This window comes from Mixophyes fleayi, chromosome 4, assembly GCF_038048845.1.
Source record: "Mixophyes fleayi isolate aMixFle1 chromosome 4, aMixFle1.hap1, whole genome shotgun sequence".
Taxonomy (NCBI): domain Eukaryota; kingdom Metazoa; phylum Chordata; class Amphibia; order Anura; family Limnodynastidae; genus Mixophyes; species Mixophyes fleayi.
The window spans coordinates 216,545,661-216,564,392 of NC_134405.1; the positions used below are offsets into that span (position 1 = coordinate 216,545,661).

General features: G+C 38.0%; 1 protein-coding gene across 1 annotated transcript in view; it reads left to right on the plus strand.

Annotated features, from left to right (window-relative positions):
• Positions 1-18,732, plus strand: part of LOC142150794 (dynein axonemal heavy chain 3-like) — a 947,133-nt gene that overhangs the window by 908,420 nt on the left and 19,981 nt on the right. The window contains 4 exon segments of the mRNA XM_075205980.1: positions 467-727; positions 1,488-1,580; positions 5,805-5,903; positions 11,830-12,012. Of these exon segments, the coding sequence (XP_075062081.1) occupies positions 467-727; positions 1,488-1,580; positions 5,805-5,903; positions 11,830-12,012 (636 nt within the window).

Here is an 18,732-nt window from a genome sequence, read left to right on the forward strand (position 1 = left end):
GGTTTCAATTGTTCTCACCCTGTGACTTTTCAGGTTTCTTTGCCAACCTGCAAATCTGGTTGCTGATTGCTTTTATTGGCATGTTTCTAAAGAGTGAGAGGTAGGCTTGGCAGAAAAGTAGGCACACTTGGGCACATAAAGAAGCATTGTGAGTTTGTGATTCGTAAATCACATGTAAACTGGTTTCTTTTGTACTACATTGTTTTATTTTTGTGTACCGTTTGTGAATGACATCATTATCACCATTTAAACCTTATAGCACACAAAATAGTATCAATTTGCGTATATATATTGCATAAAGCAGGCACAGATGCCTATAGTCACATCATACATGTATAGCGATGGCCATTATGTGCTAAGTAAATATCCCTAAATATTTATTATTAGAACAATACATGTCATATTGCATTATGTTTGTTACATTATTAGAACTAATTAATGAAAAGATATGTCTTATATCTTGTAGTGGTTCATCAATGATTATGAAGAAACTCCTTTTGATGCGATCATTTATCTTACTGGGGAATGTAACTATGGAGGAAGAGTAACAGATGAGCATGACAGGCGTCTTCTTTTAAGCTTACTAGACACATTCCTTTGTGAAGCTGTAATTACCGAAGACCATTACACATTTTCTCCCAGCGGAAAATACTTTGCACCGAAGAACGGTACCCATGACAGCTACATGGAATACATTAAAAGCCTTTCTCTGAACGCTGAACCGGAGGTATGTGGTCTCACCATAAACTTGATAGATGTCAAGTAATATTACGGCTTATTAATAAAACCTATTTTGAAAAAAAAACATCTGCTTATTGTTCGTAATTAAGATTAACATTGAATGATACTGTCAGAGGTTGCAGCACATTTCAAAATAATGTGGTGCAAGTTTTCATGTTATATTTTAAACATATTGTATATTTTTTATTATTTTACTATTATTATCTTTAAATTCAAATATGGTATTATATGTCAATTTTTATATCAGTATTAAGTAGCTACCAAGAAAAAAGATAATGGGGGACATTTATGAACACTGATGGAAAGGAGAAAGCTTGTGTTGCCCAAATGTTTCCTTTCTTTTTCTCTAAAACCCGCACTAAAATAATTACATTCTGATTGGTTGCTAAGAGCCAATTTCATATTTTCCCATTGTACCAGTCTTCATATATCTTTCCAAATTAATATTTTGCTTATGACGTAAGACTTTTTTGGGACTTATTTAATTAAAACCACTTGGTAAGGATCAGTGACTGACAAAGCATGCTGAGAGTTGCCTACCTTCCACTGAAACTCTCCAATGCTCTATCTTTTGTATGATTATATAGTAATGCAATTTTTTTGACTTTTACTGCCTCTCATCTTACTGCTATCACATTTCAAGTGACAGACTACTCATGATCATTTCTTAAGTGCCTGCCCCACATTTCACTGCTTCCACAGTATGAGTGGAGCATCATATACAATAAATGTATATTATGATGTAGGTATTTGGACTTCACGTGAATGGAAATATCACCAGGGAGCAGAAGGAGACTGAAGAATTATTTGATGGAATTCTAACAACTTTACCTAAACAGGTACTGAATACATTTGAAAACCTTATTTAAACTATCATACATATGTATTATAAATGCTTAAACATGTAATATAGAGTATTTGATGATGAAGCACAATGTGACTGGAAACTAGAGATGGGCGGGCTTGATTCCCCGAGAACTGAACCCACCCGAACTTTGGGTATCCGAGTACCGAGCTGAGTAGCTTGGTACTCTCCCGCCCGTTCGGAATCCAAATCGAGGCCGAACGTCATCGTGACGTCGTCGGATCTCGGGGCTCGGTTCTCGCGATACTTGAAGATTATAAATACACGCCTCCACAGCAATCCATCGCCATTTGACAGAGGGAGAGAGCAGGGTGTAGTCACAGGCTGATTAGAGCAGGGACAGAGAATACAATATTCTTATTCCAATTGTGCTAACAAAAATCGCTATAGAAGAGAGGAGGATAGAGGAGGTTTTGGTTTTTTTTCAATATTTGGCACTCAAAGTGCTTTTTGGGTGTCCCACATTATTTTGCTTAAATATTTCTGGCTGTCAAAATTACTATCTATCAGGAGTATCTACCAAATAATTTTTAGCACTCCACAGTGCTTTTGGGGTGTCCCCCATAATTGTGCATAAATATTTCTGGCTGTCAAAATTACTATCTGTCAACAGTATCTACCAAATAATTTTTAGCACTCCACAGTGCTTTTGGGGTGTCCCCCATAATTGTGCATAAATATTTCTGGCTGTCAAAATTACTATCTGTCAGCAGTATCTTACCAAATAATTTTTAGCACTCCACAGTGCTTTTGGGGTGTCCCCCATAATTGTGCATAAATGTTTCTGGCTGTCAAAATTACTATCTGTCAGCAGTATCTCACCAAATAATCTTTAGCACTACAAGTGCTTTGGGCTCATTATAATGGATTCAAAGCAGTCCACATATGATCAGAATGAGCAACCAGGTTCTGTCACAGTCCTGATGTTAGTGTTCCCAGTACGTCATCTGGACAAGGCGATGTCAAACTACACAGTGTTTCGAAATTAGTCCAAAAAACCAAAACAAAATAATTTTTACTGTGTTGAAGCGAAAAAGAAGTGTTACTGAGCAAAAGTTAAGTGCCGATAAAAATAAAATTGCCAACATGCCATTCTACACATGCAGTGGCAAAGAGAGAATGAGGCCTTCACCTTTGGCTATTAGTGGCAGATCCCAAAAAGTTACCGAGCCTACAATTGGTGCACAACTACTGTTACGCATCAAAGCCGAGCTGCAAGATAACAGTAAGGTATTAGAGGATAATGTTTGCTCTGATTCACAAATGACACCAATCCCTGTGGAGAGTCCATCCAACAGTGGTATGTCTTATCGTGAGCATTCTGTTAGTGTACCCATAAAGAAGGGCCCTTTCAGCAGTTCTGCTGATGTGTACCTGAACAGCCCGAGTGTAGCCGGTGATACACAAATTGAGGATGCCACTTTGGAAATAGAAGAGGATGAGGGGGAGATTTGTGGAGGTGACGAGGGCGCTAATGAGGATGTTGATGATTATGATGCAGACAGATACCAAATTGCCTTTCTCAATTTCTATTTATATTCTAGATTATATTACGGCTTAATAGTTTTCTATTCTACTCCTAGTGGAGAGGGGATCTGATGCAGACAGATACCAAACTGCCTTTGTCCATTTCTTTGTATATTCGAATTTCTAGTTCTACAGTCTATGCAGGCTGCTTTTTTTTCTATTTTACTACAAGTGGAGGGCGCTGGGGGGGGGGCATGGATAGCCACCAAACTACCGTGGTCCATTTAATTTTACTTTCTAGTTCCACAGTCTGTGCAGGCTGCTTTTTTTATATTCAACTACAAGTGGAGGGTGTAATATACACCCAAAGACGATGGCTACATTGACGATAATCAAAGATGGAGGAGGTAGACAACAAGGTTTGTCTGTATAATTTGCAGACAAGTGTTCGAATTAAGGACGGCCTACCAGGGATTAAACTGTTTTTTTTCATAATTTATTAGCTTTAGAATTACCTCACTTATCTAAGAAACTGGTGGAGCACTAAATTAGGTTATTTTAGACCAAATTTTTTTTATTTTTTTCAAAAATAGCAAAACAAAACCAAAACCAAAACACGCAATTGCGGTTTTGCAAAACCAAAACCAAAACACAAAGGTAATCCAGATCCAAAAACAAAAACAAAACACGGTGGTCATCTCTACTGGAAACACAAGTATATAGGGCTGTGTCTGTCTGTGTGTTAGGTAATTTAGACTGTAAGCTCCAATGGGGCAGGGAATGATGTGAATCATCAGTTATCATAATTTATTTATTTATATAGCGCCACTAATTCTGCAGCGCTGTACAGAGAACTCACTCACATCAGTACCTGCCCCATTGGAGCTTACAGTCTAAATTCCCTAACACACACACAGACAGACAGAAACACAGACTAGGGTCAATTTGATAGCAGCCTCTTAACCTACTAGTATGTTTTTGGATTGTGGGAGGAAACCCACGCAAACACAGGGAGAACATACAAACTCCACACAGACAAGGCCATGGTTTTGAATTGAACTCATGACCCCAGCGCTGTGAGGCAGAAATGCTAGCTACGAAGCCACCATGCTGCCCATGTGAATGTACAGAGCTTCAGAATTGGTGGTGCTGTATAAATAAATGGTGATTATGACAAAACTGCTTCAGTGTGCAGTTCCTTGAGCAGTGCGCTTTTTTTATTTGTTTCTCTTTTGGCATGATGGACTTATGAGGGACTCTGTACATTATTATTATTATTTAACTATCAAAGTTTCCAGTCCAGGGAGTCCTAATCTTGACAATTAGCTCAGACCACACAGCTCAGGGATAACACGAAGAGCCCCAGCTGGTAGAGTCTGGGAGGGGGGCATGCTATGGTTTGTGCCCTTTTCCCCATAGAGACACCGGTTCTGTGCTGACCAACCTTGATGTATTTTACCCTATAGAAGGACAAACCTATGCTTTAGAGCTTCCTGTTGTAATGGAAACCAGCCCAGACTGTATAGTTCTGGAGCTGGTTGGGTTTTTTAAGGAGCACACTACCTGTGTTTTAATTATTTATTTCTACAATACATTGTGTATTGGAACTGGGTTTTTTTTTAAATGATTTTTTTATTTACTGTACTTTAAACAACGCTGTGAAGCAAGAACCGGCATTGACATCTTGTCACCACTGCAGGACCAGCCGCTATAAGAAATAATAGTAATGCAACAGTGTTCTCAGAATAGACTACCGCTGGTTATCACTGCTTTGTAAAAAGGGAAGGAGTTGCTTGATTTTCCAGTGGGTGCTATTTATTTGCCAAAACAAGATTGAAAGCTGTTAAAATCTACAGCTGTAACTTAGAGGATAAGGGATTTTTCCACAATGTTCCCTCTAAGCTGGGCACTCTGAAAAATATAACTTTAAAACTAATGATTCAAAATCTATTGGGTAGGCTTGCCCTTGAAAATAGATTTTAAATGCAGCCCTACTGTTCGAGATGTACTCATCCTTATTGTGACTCACTGTATTCTCCTGGGGTAATAGCCATGTAAAATTTAAAATGTGAGTTGGGCTGAATCAAGATTGTGGGCCTGATTCATTAAGGATCTTAAATAAAGAGGTATCTTATTTCAGTCTCCTGGACAAAACCATGTTACAATGCAAGGGGTGCAAACTAGTTTTCTGTTTTGCACATAAGTTAAATACTGACTGTTTTTTCATGTAACACACAAATATCAACTTTAAATTTCAGTGTAAAAATAAGCTATCAAGTATTTGTGTGCTACATGAAAAAACAGTCAGTATTTAACTTATGTGCAAAACAGAAAACTAGTTTGCACCCCTTGCATTGTAACATGGTTTTGTCCAGGAGACTGAAATAAGATACCTCTTCATTTTAGATCCTTAATGAATCAGGCCCTGTAGTCATTCTCACAATAAACAAACATTGTTAAGACTGTTACACCTAAAGAATACAGGCTGCTGAGACACTTTGGTTATCGCATACGGCAAGGGTCTCTATTCTCTTTATTTTATTTTTTTAAATGGACACAATAATTATCCATACCTATTTTTACTGTACTGAATTTGAAATACCTGTCATCAATTGTTGACATGTTATTACTTTTGTGTGCAATTCTGTTTTTTAGCCACATTGTTTTGACTGAGCATATTACAAAGTGCTATATTTATGTAACTTTGTAATGTCATCTGTATATTGTCTAGACAAGTGGAGGAGGAAAATCAACATCTGAAGTTGTCCACGAACTTATAGTTGACATTCTGTCAAAAATTCCAGAGGACTTTAACATGGAGGAAGTCAAGGTACAAGTTATGTTTCTTAGATTCTTTGTATGGAACATTATTGTGAACAAACATTATTTCCAGTGTCCTTTTTTGTGAATCAGATTGTAATTACTTGCTATAACTAGTCAGTAGTTTAAAGAGAAAATCTACACTACCCTTGTAGAGGACAGCTAAAACATATATTTTATCTATAAAACAGATTATATAAAAGAGATGAGTGATTAGTAGCTATTAAAAATCTATTTTGAACACTTTTAGTTAACACATTTTTACATAATGATATAGATTTGCATACTCTAAATCAGTGTTTCCCAAACCCAGTCCTCAGGGACTCTTAGGGGCATAATCAATTGACGGCTGGATTGCTGAAAATCCCGCGCTCCAAAAATATTACCGTTAATACGGTAATATCTCGCTGGATTTCGGCTCGCAGCCCCCTGAAATCCAGCGAGTAAATTACCGTATTAACGGTTTTCCTCGCGCAGGATTACCGTAATAACGGTAATATTTTTCGAGCGCTGGATTTTCGGCGATCCCGTCGTCAATTGAATACCCCCCTTACAGTGCTTGCTTTCCATATCTCCTTGCTTTAGCACAGGTGTATTCATTACTGACTGACACATTGTTACTCATCCACAGGTGGTATAATTATTTCCCTTGTCACCTGGAAAACCTGCACTGTTAGGAGTCCCTGAGGACTGGGTTTGAGATACACTGCTCTAAATCCACCTCTTCTAAAGTATGATTCATATGTATGCTCTGTCTTTTCACTGTGGAACGCTGCGACACCAACAATAATAATTATATTAATGAGTAAGGGCACATACACACTTGTCTCAGTATTTGAGCATTACTCTTAAAGATACATACACAAAGTTATTTTCTCTGTGTCTGTGACCAAGTCCTCTGAGGTGGGTTCAGCTGCACTGGAATGTGGGAAGAATAAAACTCAAACTAGGGAACGGGTCCTGGTCGGGCATCTCAGCTAGTGAGGCAATTTACAAGAAGATGGTTTCCATGGGATGTTTTTCATCTCCATCACTTTGTATAATCTCCCTTGTGGCTTTACTTAGTTTCTGATATCTCCCCCCTCTTGTTCCTTGTCCCATGCAACTTTTTGAACAGAGTATTACATAGATTTTAAGAAAATGTGAAGAATAACTTTATTTTACAAACTGATTGTATATGTTATTTTCGTATTTTATGTATGTGTTGCTACTGGATTAATAAAACAGAATAGGGAACAGCGTGTCTCATGGAGATCTTATACAGGAGAATAGAGTGTTGAAAATTTAACAGAAATTGCTTTATTCTTTAGCAAATTGGATCTATTCAGTGAGAGAGCATACTAACAAGTAACAACAATACAATGACAGTAGAGAGCAGCTCTCTCTCTCTCCTTCCTAATGTAATTGCAAAATAAACAAACATTTATATATGTAACAAAAATGTAAGTTATCGATACAATTTTGACTTCAATGGCTCCAAACAAGTAAAATAATCCCTATTGAAAGTATCCAATTCAAAGGCAACTGTTCTAGTGGATCTAATTTCTTAAATTAACTTATCTAAGGCTGAAGTAGCCTCACTAATTATTTTATCGAAAGACATGACATGTATACCCTTAGTAACTAGGAATAGTCCATATGTAGGAAATTCTAACCCAGAAAGACCCTTCAAGTTCAACTAAAAGATTCCTTATTATGCAGATCCTCATCATTCCTTGGGGCGAGGAACGGGGCTTTATCTTTACACATGGAAGTGCTGCAGTAGCACAACACACAGGGCTGGTGAAACAAAGTAAGCCAAGGAAGCGAGGCAGGCGAGCGCCACACTTATAAGGGTACCCTGCCAACCCACCTGCGCTGAAAAATATATTTTATTCACCCTGTATTCTGACTCGGAGTCTCCTCTCTGAACTGCGCAGGGTTCGGAATTAGAGCAGCAGTATAGGGGAGTTGCGCATGTGCAATGAAGCCTCAAAGAAGCTTCACTGGGTATATGTAAGCTCCAGCAGCGGGGTTAGGGGCCCTGGAGACTCCAGCGCCAGCCGGGACCACATGGTGTATTACCGCATGATGCTTTGGTAGCATGAAATGCAAGCAAAAAAGAGTGAAGTTTTTATTACCGTAATTTACAGCAATGCACGCATAACCATATCCACGAAATTCTGTCGATAACTCAAGGCTAATAGATTTTCCCTCATAGTTTAGCTAGCTGCTCCCTAACCAATTTTATGGGAGCCATTTATAAGCATTTTCCAACATACATAAAAGTATGGGGTAAGGATGAGCTTACAATTGAGGGTTTGAAAAGGGCAGAATGCATAGATCATGGATAAGAGAGTAATATCTGCATTTGCAGGGTCGAGGAGTAGCTAAATTGTTTTGATGCACCAAAAGGTGAGACTCTGAATTGACCCATTATTATAAAGCCAATGAACATTACTGTATTGAAATTGTACAGTGAAATTGCATTTGCTTTATCCTCTGCTTACTGGCAATTAACTTTTAAGACAAATGGATCCGGTAATAGGGAACTATAAAACAGGAATATTATTAATATTGTTCTTAAGTGTTTTACTACAGTTTGCAAAAGTAGTATCATCCTCAAAGATACTGGTCCTTATTCTGCACGGTACAATTGGCATTATTTATTTTAGGAACAAAAGGAATACCTATAATTGGAAATGTGTTCTCAGAGTATATAGAGAGATGAGCAAAGAGCCAGCATTTGGTTAAATTAGTTGATTTTTAGTAGTGTTTAGCCATCGTCATCCATGTATTATCTTTCCCTTTTGATTTGCTACAGAGAAGGAAGACAGGTAGACCTTCTAGACTCCTACAGCTCCAGCAACCAAAGTTTGAGCAAGTGAAGGGACACTATTATGTCCACAATGTGAAGAGCTCATGTGGCTTACTGTGGGGAGTATTTTAAAAGGTACACATCCCCTTAGGCCACAAACATTCAAACTGGCACATGTAGGGTAATCTGCTACTTGGTCAGTGATGCTGATGGAGCAGGTAGGTATTAGTTCGCTGGCACAGGAATCTTGTTTGGGCTCAGGGCAGTAATAGTCTTGCAGTGTGGTATATGGTCCAGCTGTTTCAATCTTGACACTGGACAACTGTATTTGTCATCAGCAGTACTTGATACAATCCAGTCCACCTTGGCTCAAGTGCAGATTTTCTTTGGTGCACCTTCATATAGACCCAGGTTTCGAGTGGCATCGTGACTCTGTCTTATTTCCATGTGCTCCTTCTATGTGAAAAGCAATTACTCATTTGGGCCACTGTCTAATCAAAATTGTTGGCCAAAACATTTCATTTTAGAGATCATTAGTGAGTGAAGTGTTAGCTAACATTTGATGATAGCTAAAGATATTTACTGACTTAATAATAACTATATTATAAGCTATACTATCTCTGCTGTACTAACAATTATTACTATTACTGTTATTAATTTGTAGGACACTATAATGCTCTAGGGAAAACAGAGCAAATGTAAAATAGGGACATACCAAGTAGACAAAATAAAAATAGATGTGAAAATAAAGTGTAGAGAGGGAACTGCTCATGAGGGAGCTCTAGTAGGAAAATGGTAGAGCTGAGTGTAGCTAAGAGTGGGGATTAATGAATCAAGTTATATAGGTAGGAGTAAGGTAGGCTCTAGGTAAAGAGAATATATTGAGGGTAGGTAATCACTATCAACTACTTCATGCCAGGAACAAACATCATAACCAGAAACCAGAGTACCAGTGTCATTTCCTAAACAAAAGCCATCAGAAGTGACTTAATTAAGCATGGGGTAAGGATGATCTTACAACTGAGGGTTTGAAAAGGGCAGAATGCATAGATCATGGCTAAGAGAGTAATATCTACTTTTGCAGGGTCGAGGATTAGCTAAATTGTTTTGATGCACCAAAAGGTGAGACTATGAATTGACCCATTATTATAAAGCTAATGAACATTACTGTATTGAAATTGTACAGTGAAATTGCATTTGCTTTATCCTCTGCTTACTGACAATTAACTTTTAAGACAAATGGATCCGGTAATAGGGAACTATAAAACATGAATATTATTAATATTGTTCTTGAGTGTTTTACTACAGTTTGCAAATGCAGTCTCATCCTCACGTTTGAGATACTGGTCCTTATTCTGCACAGTACAATTGGCATTATTTATTTTAGGAACAAAAGGAATATCTAACATTGGAAATGTTCTCTCAGAGTATATAGAGAGATGAGCACAGAACCAGCATTTGGTTAATTAGCCCACAAAATTGAAATGAATCAACAGTGGATAAAATCTGAATTCACTTTGCTTTACGACGGTCACAAGAACAATAAGTATGCTATGTAAGAAATGTAGCAATGCAATGTAGGTGTAATATTGCATTGGTTTGAAACAAATAAATATTATGCAACAAGTATAAACAAAATTCCATAACATATTAAACTGTATGCACAAGTTTTTGTCTGAATTGTTTAATGTTTCTATTGAAACCTCCTGAGATATGTTGACTTTAACAATTAAAATCCCACTCTCCTTGGCTTACACCGGTGGTAATCGGTATCCCGATGTTTGGGATACCGACACCAAGTAAACCTACAAAAAAAACACGAACACTTCAATAACGACATAATTAAAATGTACACTTACCATTACAGTGACGGTGGTGATTGGGATATCGAACCCAACCTGTTAACACTGGTGTACCTGTTTTTTCACTAAGGTGCATGGATTTGTGGTTCAAAATGGCATAAGCAAATCTGTAATCGTTTGCACGACCGGATGGAGATGTTAGATGGAGCAAGGTCATCACTTTTGCTAAGTGCAGTCGAGGTGCACTGATGCTTGTAGTTTTCAGAACCCGTGCAAAATTAATTTTTGGGGAGAAAGAATAGCCAAATGAGACAGAGAAGTGTAGAGTGCACATTTTTATGGGAGTTCCTTAATTTGTACAAGGATGGACAACCATTTCTGTAAGAAAGAAATGTTTTTTGAAAACTGTGTAAGGCAAATCACAATTCATTATTTAAAGGTAGTGAATAAGTTTACAAAGTTTACATTTGAAATAAAAAAAAGTTGCATGAATAGAATTACTGGGTTTTAAAACATCTCCAGTCAAACGCTAGTCTCAAACAGGGGCGGATCTAGAAAATACTTCTACCCGAGGCGATGTAGGGGGGGCGATTTTTGGCCCCGCCCCCTTTTTGACATCTGAGTCTGCCAGCGGCTGCATACTATGTGCAGGTCCGTTCAGCAGTGACAGGTAGGGACAGTGTGCTGCCCAGATGCTCTGATTGTGTTTAAAACACAATCAGAGCGGCCGGGCAGCACACTGTCCCTGCCTGTCACTGCTGAATGGACCTGCACATACTGTGCAGCCGCCGGCAGCAAGCCCCTGCTAGGGGGGGGCGATCGCCCCCACCTGGATCCGCCACTGGTCTCAAATATCTTCAGTTTCGATCAGCCGCTGAAACATTTGTGAATGTGGATGTTAATATTATTTTTAGGGGTACCTTAATATTTTTAGAGGAAGTCAATTTGTTCTGTGCCCCTATGTCCTAAATAACTCAAACTTGTTTGGTTATAATGTGCTGTTATTTGATACCTTGTGCCAGTATATACTGTACAGATATTTCTATGCCATTTTATACTGTTTATGATTTAGCACTAATTCAAGGATAATTTTATTGAAAAATTGTGTACTTTGGTAAAGTAAATCCACTTGAAAACAATACACTTTATGTAAAAGTCTAGTAAAACAATGAAATAATTTCATGTTCTCAACAATAGTTAGGATGTAGAGACTATTCTTATAGTTGTACTGTATGCTGTTTATATAATTAAAGTTTTGTGTGCCTTTAAAACCTTTCACAACCTTTCTAAATTTAAAAAAGTAAAATAAAATGTGTTTTTATTTGTATTTCTTCCAGAGACTGTATCCCACTCAGTACACAGAATCTATGAACACAGTGCTGGTTCATGAGTTATTGAGATTTAACAGCTTGACCTCTACCATTCGAATGAGCCTGCAAGATTTAAACAAAGCCATTTCTGGTCTATCTGTGATGTCAAATGAACTTGATGATTTGTTCAATAGCATGATTGTTGGTAAAGTAAGTAATTTGTGTGCTATAGTAAGTGTATCTTAAAATATGGCTCACCCATAGGGATTAATATGCAAGCGCTGACATAGTGCATTAGGATTCTCATTACTCATCTTTCTGTCTCCACATTCCAAAGAGTCTTTTTCACACTTCGGCTTCCTCATTTCACATTCCTGTGAGACTAGTCATGTCTACTTGGTAATTATGTTTTAAACACATATTGTTACCTCTTTCTGTATCAAAGGACCTCACGTTTCCTATCTTCACTAATATATATATGGAAAATATACAATGGGATCTATTAAAGCCAGAGAAATAGATTGAGTGTCATTAAAAATCTGGTATTTTACTTATACATAAGATATGTGCTCTAATGAAAAGCTATAAGGAAATATAGGATTCTTGTTAAAAAATTTATTTAAAAATATAAAAAAAGGTTTCTTTTAATTGTCACATGAAATATATTTTTCTAGTAAAATATATAATGTAAATAATTGTTCAGAAACTAAACAAGAAGTGAAGTACTCTTGCAAATTTCCCTATACAATCTGTATATTGTGTAGAAATGGAAAGCTCCTGGGTGTTATGTAAAATTGGCACTTGCCTATTGGCAGAGGAGGGCTGGCAAATTTTAGCACGGGGGGGTGGGGCAAGACTCTGCTCAGCAGCCTATTAGGAACATTTTAAAGGAAAATAAATGCAGGTGGTTCAGTGACCCAGCCCAAGGTAGCCTACTACGGGACCGGCCCAGGGGGCAGATGCCCCCCTGCCCCCCAGCCCAGCCTCCCCCTGCCTAGTGGATAAAAAAATCACAATTATTGCCAGATATAATAAATATCACCTATAGATTAGTAATTTTTGTTCTTTTTTTACATTCCATTTACAACATGGGTTCTTCATCATTTTTAAGCTGAGATGTACATTAAATATTAGAATCTGTCTTGGGACCCATAGTTCAGTTTTGAGATAATATCATTTATGCTGAATTACTTTACCATTGGCTAAAGGTTAAAATATAATATTGTATTAGCAATTTTGCACACAAAATATTATTAAAATATAACTGATTAGTTTATTAGGTTTTGGTCACAAGGACTCACTGTTAAGGAAATGGAGACACTTTTCTGTAAAAATATTTCATTACAACATTATCTTTATGTTTTTTTTTCTTATTGAGACAATTTTTAAACTGCTGAAAATATTGGTTCACAGCATAACTCAAGACAAACGATAATTTAAAAATACGGAACAGGAATCCATAGCAGGATAAAATAAGTAGTAGATTCCTATAAGCCAGCTGAGATGAGTGAAGTGGAGGAATGGCTGAAACACAGGGGAACTTTAACAGTTACATTTATAATGTGTACAATATAAGAGAAATCATTGCACTGAGAAGCTTAAAGAGAGTGCATTCCAGGTATACAGGTATTGTACAGGCTGTACAGGTATTGGACAAAAATGTAAGTACCCGGTTAATGAGCAACACCAAACATACTGAAATCAAAGACTTCCACACGGGTCATGCTTTAATTAAGAAAAAAACATACCAGCATGGTCAGGGTCATGTATAAAAATGCCCGACAGCCTTAGTTACAATTACAATTATTATTAGTTATAATTATGTATAGCATGACTGCAAGAAGAGACCTGTTTAAAGAAGAATTGTGTCTAAGGCTACAGTTTGAATCAGCTCTGTTCCTAATGCCTATATAAACTTTATCTCACCTTCTCTTCCTCCTTTGATAATCTGTGTGGTCTTTTTGGTAGCAGCAGTTGCTGCCACAACTAATGCAAATATGAGGAACAGGTGTCCTGGCTCTGTATCCAGCAGCAAGCATTAAGCTACAGAAAAATACTGGGCACACAACTACTCTAAGCTGGCAAATGACCACAAAAAATGTTCATGCAGAACAAGAGTAAATGCTCTTTCTTATCTAGTTCTTTCCAGAACTAGATAATATAAGAAACTGGTTAATTTAAGAAAAACAGTCATGGTTGCCAACAGCTGTCTGTCTTGACATTTCTATAGGGGCTGGTTCATCTTTCATATTTCACCTTCCACTGTCTCTCCACATTCCAAGCATACCACACCATTGGAGATGCACAGAAATACCAATATTAATAATGGTGGCTGATTGATTCTGAATTAAGGTATCCACACACACTTTTTCCAGCACCAGCTACAATTGTTAATCCACTACCTTATACTCATATGGGCAGGGCCATTTTACTGTCTGTTTCATGTCATTTTATGTTATTTATTGCTGTCATGATCCCCACAAAGTATAGCACTCTAATATATTGGCAGTTTATAAATAAAGGATAATATTAATATATTAATAACATATGATGCTAGAAACGCGTTTCATCAGTTTATTTTTCAGTAAAAGTGATGGAAGTCGGGGTGATATCCAGAGATGAATCTAAATTTCTTTTTTTTTCTTTACACTATTATCCCCTCGTTCTACCACCTCCCTAAAATTCACAAATCTCTCAAATCCCCAATTCCCAGTTGTCCGATCATTTCTGGTGTTAATTCTCTCATTGCCAATCTTTCTGTTTTTGCTGGTTTTTTTATGCAACCTCGCGTCGTGTCTCTTCAGTTCTTCATCAAAAACACCACAATTTTTTAACATGGTGCTCGACTTAGAATCGCAGGACGATTCATTTTTTGACATGTGATGTCAAGTTACTTTACAAACATTCCTCGGGAGGAGGTTGTTGAGTGGTTTGTTATTACCTGGACCAAGATGCTTAACTAGGAAAAGCGTGACATGCATTTGTTGATTCTACCCTTATTTTGAAGCAAAATTGTTTTGTTTTTATTTTCAATTCTTTCTTCACACAGGGTACTGCCATGGGAACTAGGTTTGCCCCGAGGTTCGCTAATCTGTATATGTGGTGTTTTTAAGAAGAGCATATTTGGAATGGTGTATTCAAGGCGAGCGTAGTTATATTGATGATCTGTTTTTCTTTCCTCTATTTCTTCTTTTGTTGAACTTGTTAATGTTAACACCGATGGGTTGAAATTCTCTAGTTCTGCAGTTTAACAGTTTGAATGTCACCCTAACTGTTATCTATAATAAAGTTGTGACAAAAACATACTATAAACAAATAGATTTTCTGCATTATAGAAGCAACAACTTACAATCCTGGAAGAATAGCATTTTCAATGACTGAGACTTGGACATAACTGTCACGGGCACTAGGAGTCTTTACCCAGTATCACCCGCTGATGGTCTTATCAGAGCAGTTGAGTTGGTATATGATACTCTGATGGCAGGGTGATAATGGAACTGGAAACAGCAGATGGTTAGAGAATGCTCAGAAAGTCTATGACTAGCAGCACTGGTAAACAATAGGTAACTGAACACGAGGATCTGGATGGACAAGGACACGTGAGGGTAGTCAGTGGTCTGCGCACGGCAAGTTGTACCACTGCTATAGTGAGAAGAATGTCCAGGAGTAATAAGGAGGTGGAAGTCAGCGGTCTGTGTATAGCAAGTTGTACCGCTGTCTGTAGTGAAGGAATGGAATCCAGGTGAAGGTAACGGGGAAGTCAGTGGTTTGCGTGTAGAAAGTTGTACCACTGCTTATGTGAGAGGATATATGCAACTGGTGACACAGGGAAACAGGAATCAGTGGTTTGCCTCTAGCAAGTTGTACCACTGAATATATATGTGAGGAAGGACACGAGGAGATAAATGCAATGCAGAGTCTACACGGGTACACTGAACTTGATCCCACGTTGAACTGCACACAATAATAATAATGAATGAACAGCACTGCACAGATAAACAAAGTCACTAGAATAGTCCAGCAAAAGGAAACACAGTCAATAATAGCAATAGTCTCAGAGGATGGAAACTCCGGAGGAGAACAACTCAGTCCAGATGGATATGCAATACACCAGCACAGTCAATGAGAAGTATGCATACCGTGGTTCAGATGAGCAAGCTGTTAGAGATAGCTGCAGGGATACCTGAGCATCAGGAAACAGACGAGATGAGAAGTCCTTGCAGAATGGAAGCGGCAGGTAGGTGCAGCGCACTGTAGGTAGGCCAGCAAGGATGACAAATACCCAGGAAGCAGTAGTATATCGAATTGAACAGCAGGAGACCACGGGAGAGTTGAAGCGATGTAGCAGAGCTGGAAGCCGAGGAGCTCGATGCTAACAGGCAAGTTGACACAAATGGACACACTGTAGAAGCAGTAGGCAGCGGGTCAGCTGACGGCAGGTAGAATGCAGACTGGAGCGCTGAGACGAGCAGGACTCTGTAGACACGCTGAAGTAGCTAACAGGAATCAGCTGGAACAGTAGCGATGTAACACAGGAGAGTTTGAAGTAATCTGTAACTGTAGATATACGGAGACAGCGGATAGGAATCAGCTGCTGGAGTCACGATGAAACACAGGAGAGTTTGCAGTAATCTGTAACTGTAGATACACGGAGGCAGCGGATAGGAATCAGCTGCTGGAGTCACGATGAAACACAGGAGAGTTTGCAGTAATCTGTAACTGTAGATATACGGAGGCAGCGGATAGGAATCAGCAGCTGAAGACACTAGGAACACGAGGAATAGAAGTTGTCTGGAAACCACAAACGGCAAACAGGAATCAGCATCAGTTGAACACACGAGCAGGCACTGGAACACCTTCAGAGACTCATGAGGAATGAGACTCCAAGATCAGGCAACGTGGTATTGACCACAGGTGCTTAATATAGGGAGTGTTGCCTGATCAGCCAATTAAGTTAAAGGAACAGAACTGAAGGTTAAAAGGGACTGCACATGCGCAGTACCTCATTATAATGGATGGACACGGTTCCTAGCTACCTTAGAAGTAGCACTCACAGTCCGGTGAGTGACAATAACTCTCATACTATAGTGTCTTTTAAGAAACAAGCAAGTGTGTTGCATTCTTTCCATGACCAAGGCTACCCTGATAAACACTTGAAAGAGGGCTTTATGGAATTTTGCAATATTGATCGAATCTCTGTACTTGAACCGAAGAAATTACATAAATCTGGGAGATTTAATGGGGAAGATGATGATGAAGAACTTATTTTTGTAAGTCAGTACCATTCTTATTCTAAAGTTATTGAGAACATTTTATTGAAAAATACATCACTACTGAAACTTGATGAAGTCCTGAAACTGTTTATGGACCAAGAGTTGATTTTAGGAGAGCTTAAACCTTGAGAAACAAATTAATATCAGGGACTGGCTGGGATGGGTTTCATAGTGGGCTAACTTGGGTTGGATCACGGGGCTACCTGCATTTTTTCCCTTTAGAATGTTATATAGGCTGGTGAGATGAGTCTTCCGCCCCAGGCTAAAATTTACCAGTTAGCCCCTGATTAGTACTTATTTTTTCAAAAGCAATAAGAATGGTTCAAGTGTGTTATCTGAAGAAAAACCTAAGGATTTCTTCAAATGTAACAGAGAAAGATGTATTACTTGTGATTTTGTTTTAACATGAAAACAAAGGTCTCCATGTACATCACAAAGGAAAAACATCTCATCACTAGTTTTATTAACTGTCAGTCCAGTCTCTTTATTTATGTTATTGAGTGCCCTTGTGGAATTGAAAATGTTGGAACAACGACAAAGACCATTAATACCAGATTTCTAGAGCGTAGACGAAATTCTCTTAAGCAGAATAAAATACGTAGAATATCAAGACATATTGCGATGTGCTTAAAAGGCGCTCCCACAAATATAAGAATTACTGGGATTGAAGAGATTAAACAAACACAGATAGGTTTGTAGAATGGAGGTTTATTGTATTTTCTCACTCAAAATGCTCTAAGGTCAAGGCTTCAATGACTTTACTGAGCTCAATAACATTTAAGATCAGTATTATTGAGACATTATTGAGACATTTAATGATGGAGCTTAAGTTTAAGGGTGTGCCTTTTGGGGACTGTTTTTATTTGGCAATCGTCATATTCTAAAGGCAAATGCTTTGGTCAAAATATAAAAAATTTTGGGTATTTTTCTAGCGGTTGTGTTTAAACAATATTGATACATGATAGGTATTAGAGATGATATAGTGGTCGCTGGGGGAATAACTTGAAGTGTGTGAGATCTATTGGAATTTCTTAAATTGGAGGCTGAGGGCCTGATTTATTAACATACTGTGCGGTTTTTTTTTAAACGCATGTAATTTGGGCATACGCAGGTCCATATTCAACTTAGTAGCGGATCTGAAGAAATGTCTCTTATTGAATACGGGTGTAGGTACGCTCTTCACATACGACACTTGCCATATTGAGACAGACACAACATACTGCAGGATATGTACAATATATATGTGGAATATAAAGTCCCAGCAGAACGTAGAGAAAAAAAATATTCAATTATTGTCACCTGTTAATATATGGCCTGATTCATTAAGAAAAGTTAAGCAAACATTTGAGTACGTTTTCTTACTCAAGTTTTCTGGACAAAACCATGTTGCAATGCAAGGGGTGCAAATTAGTTTACTATTTTGCACATAAGGAAAATACTGGCTGTTTTTTCATGTAGCACACAAATACTTGATAGCTTATTTGTACACTGAAATGTAAAGTTGATCTAGGACATAAAGACAGTTGTCAGCGTCAAGGGCACCTCATTATATGCAGGTCCTACACTGACCTATATGCTTTGAACACCATTAAAATGTAGTTAAAATCAGATGCACTCATCTCCCAGGTATAGGGGTTTACATCTAGAAAGGACTGGC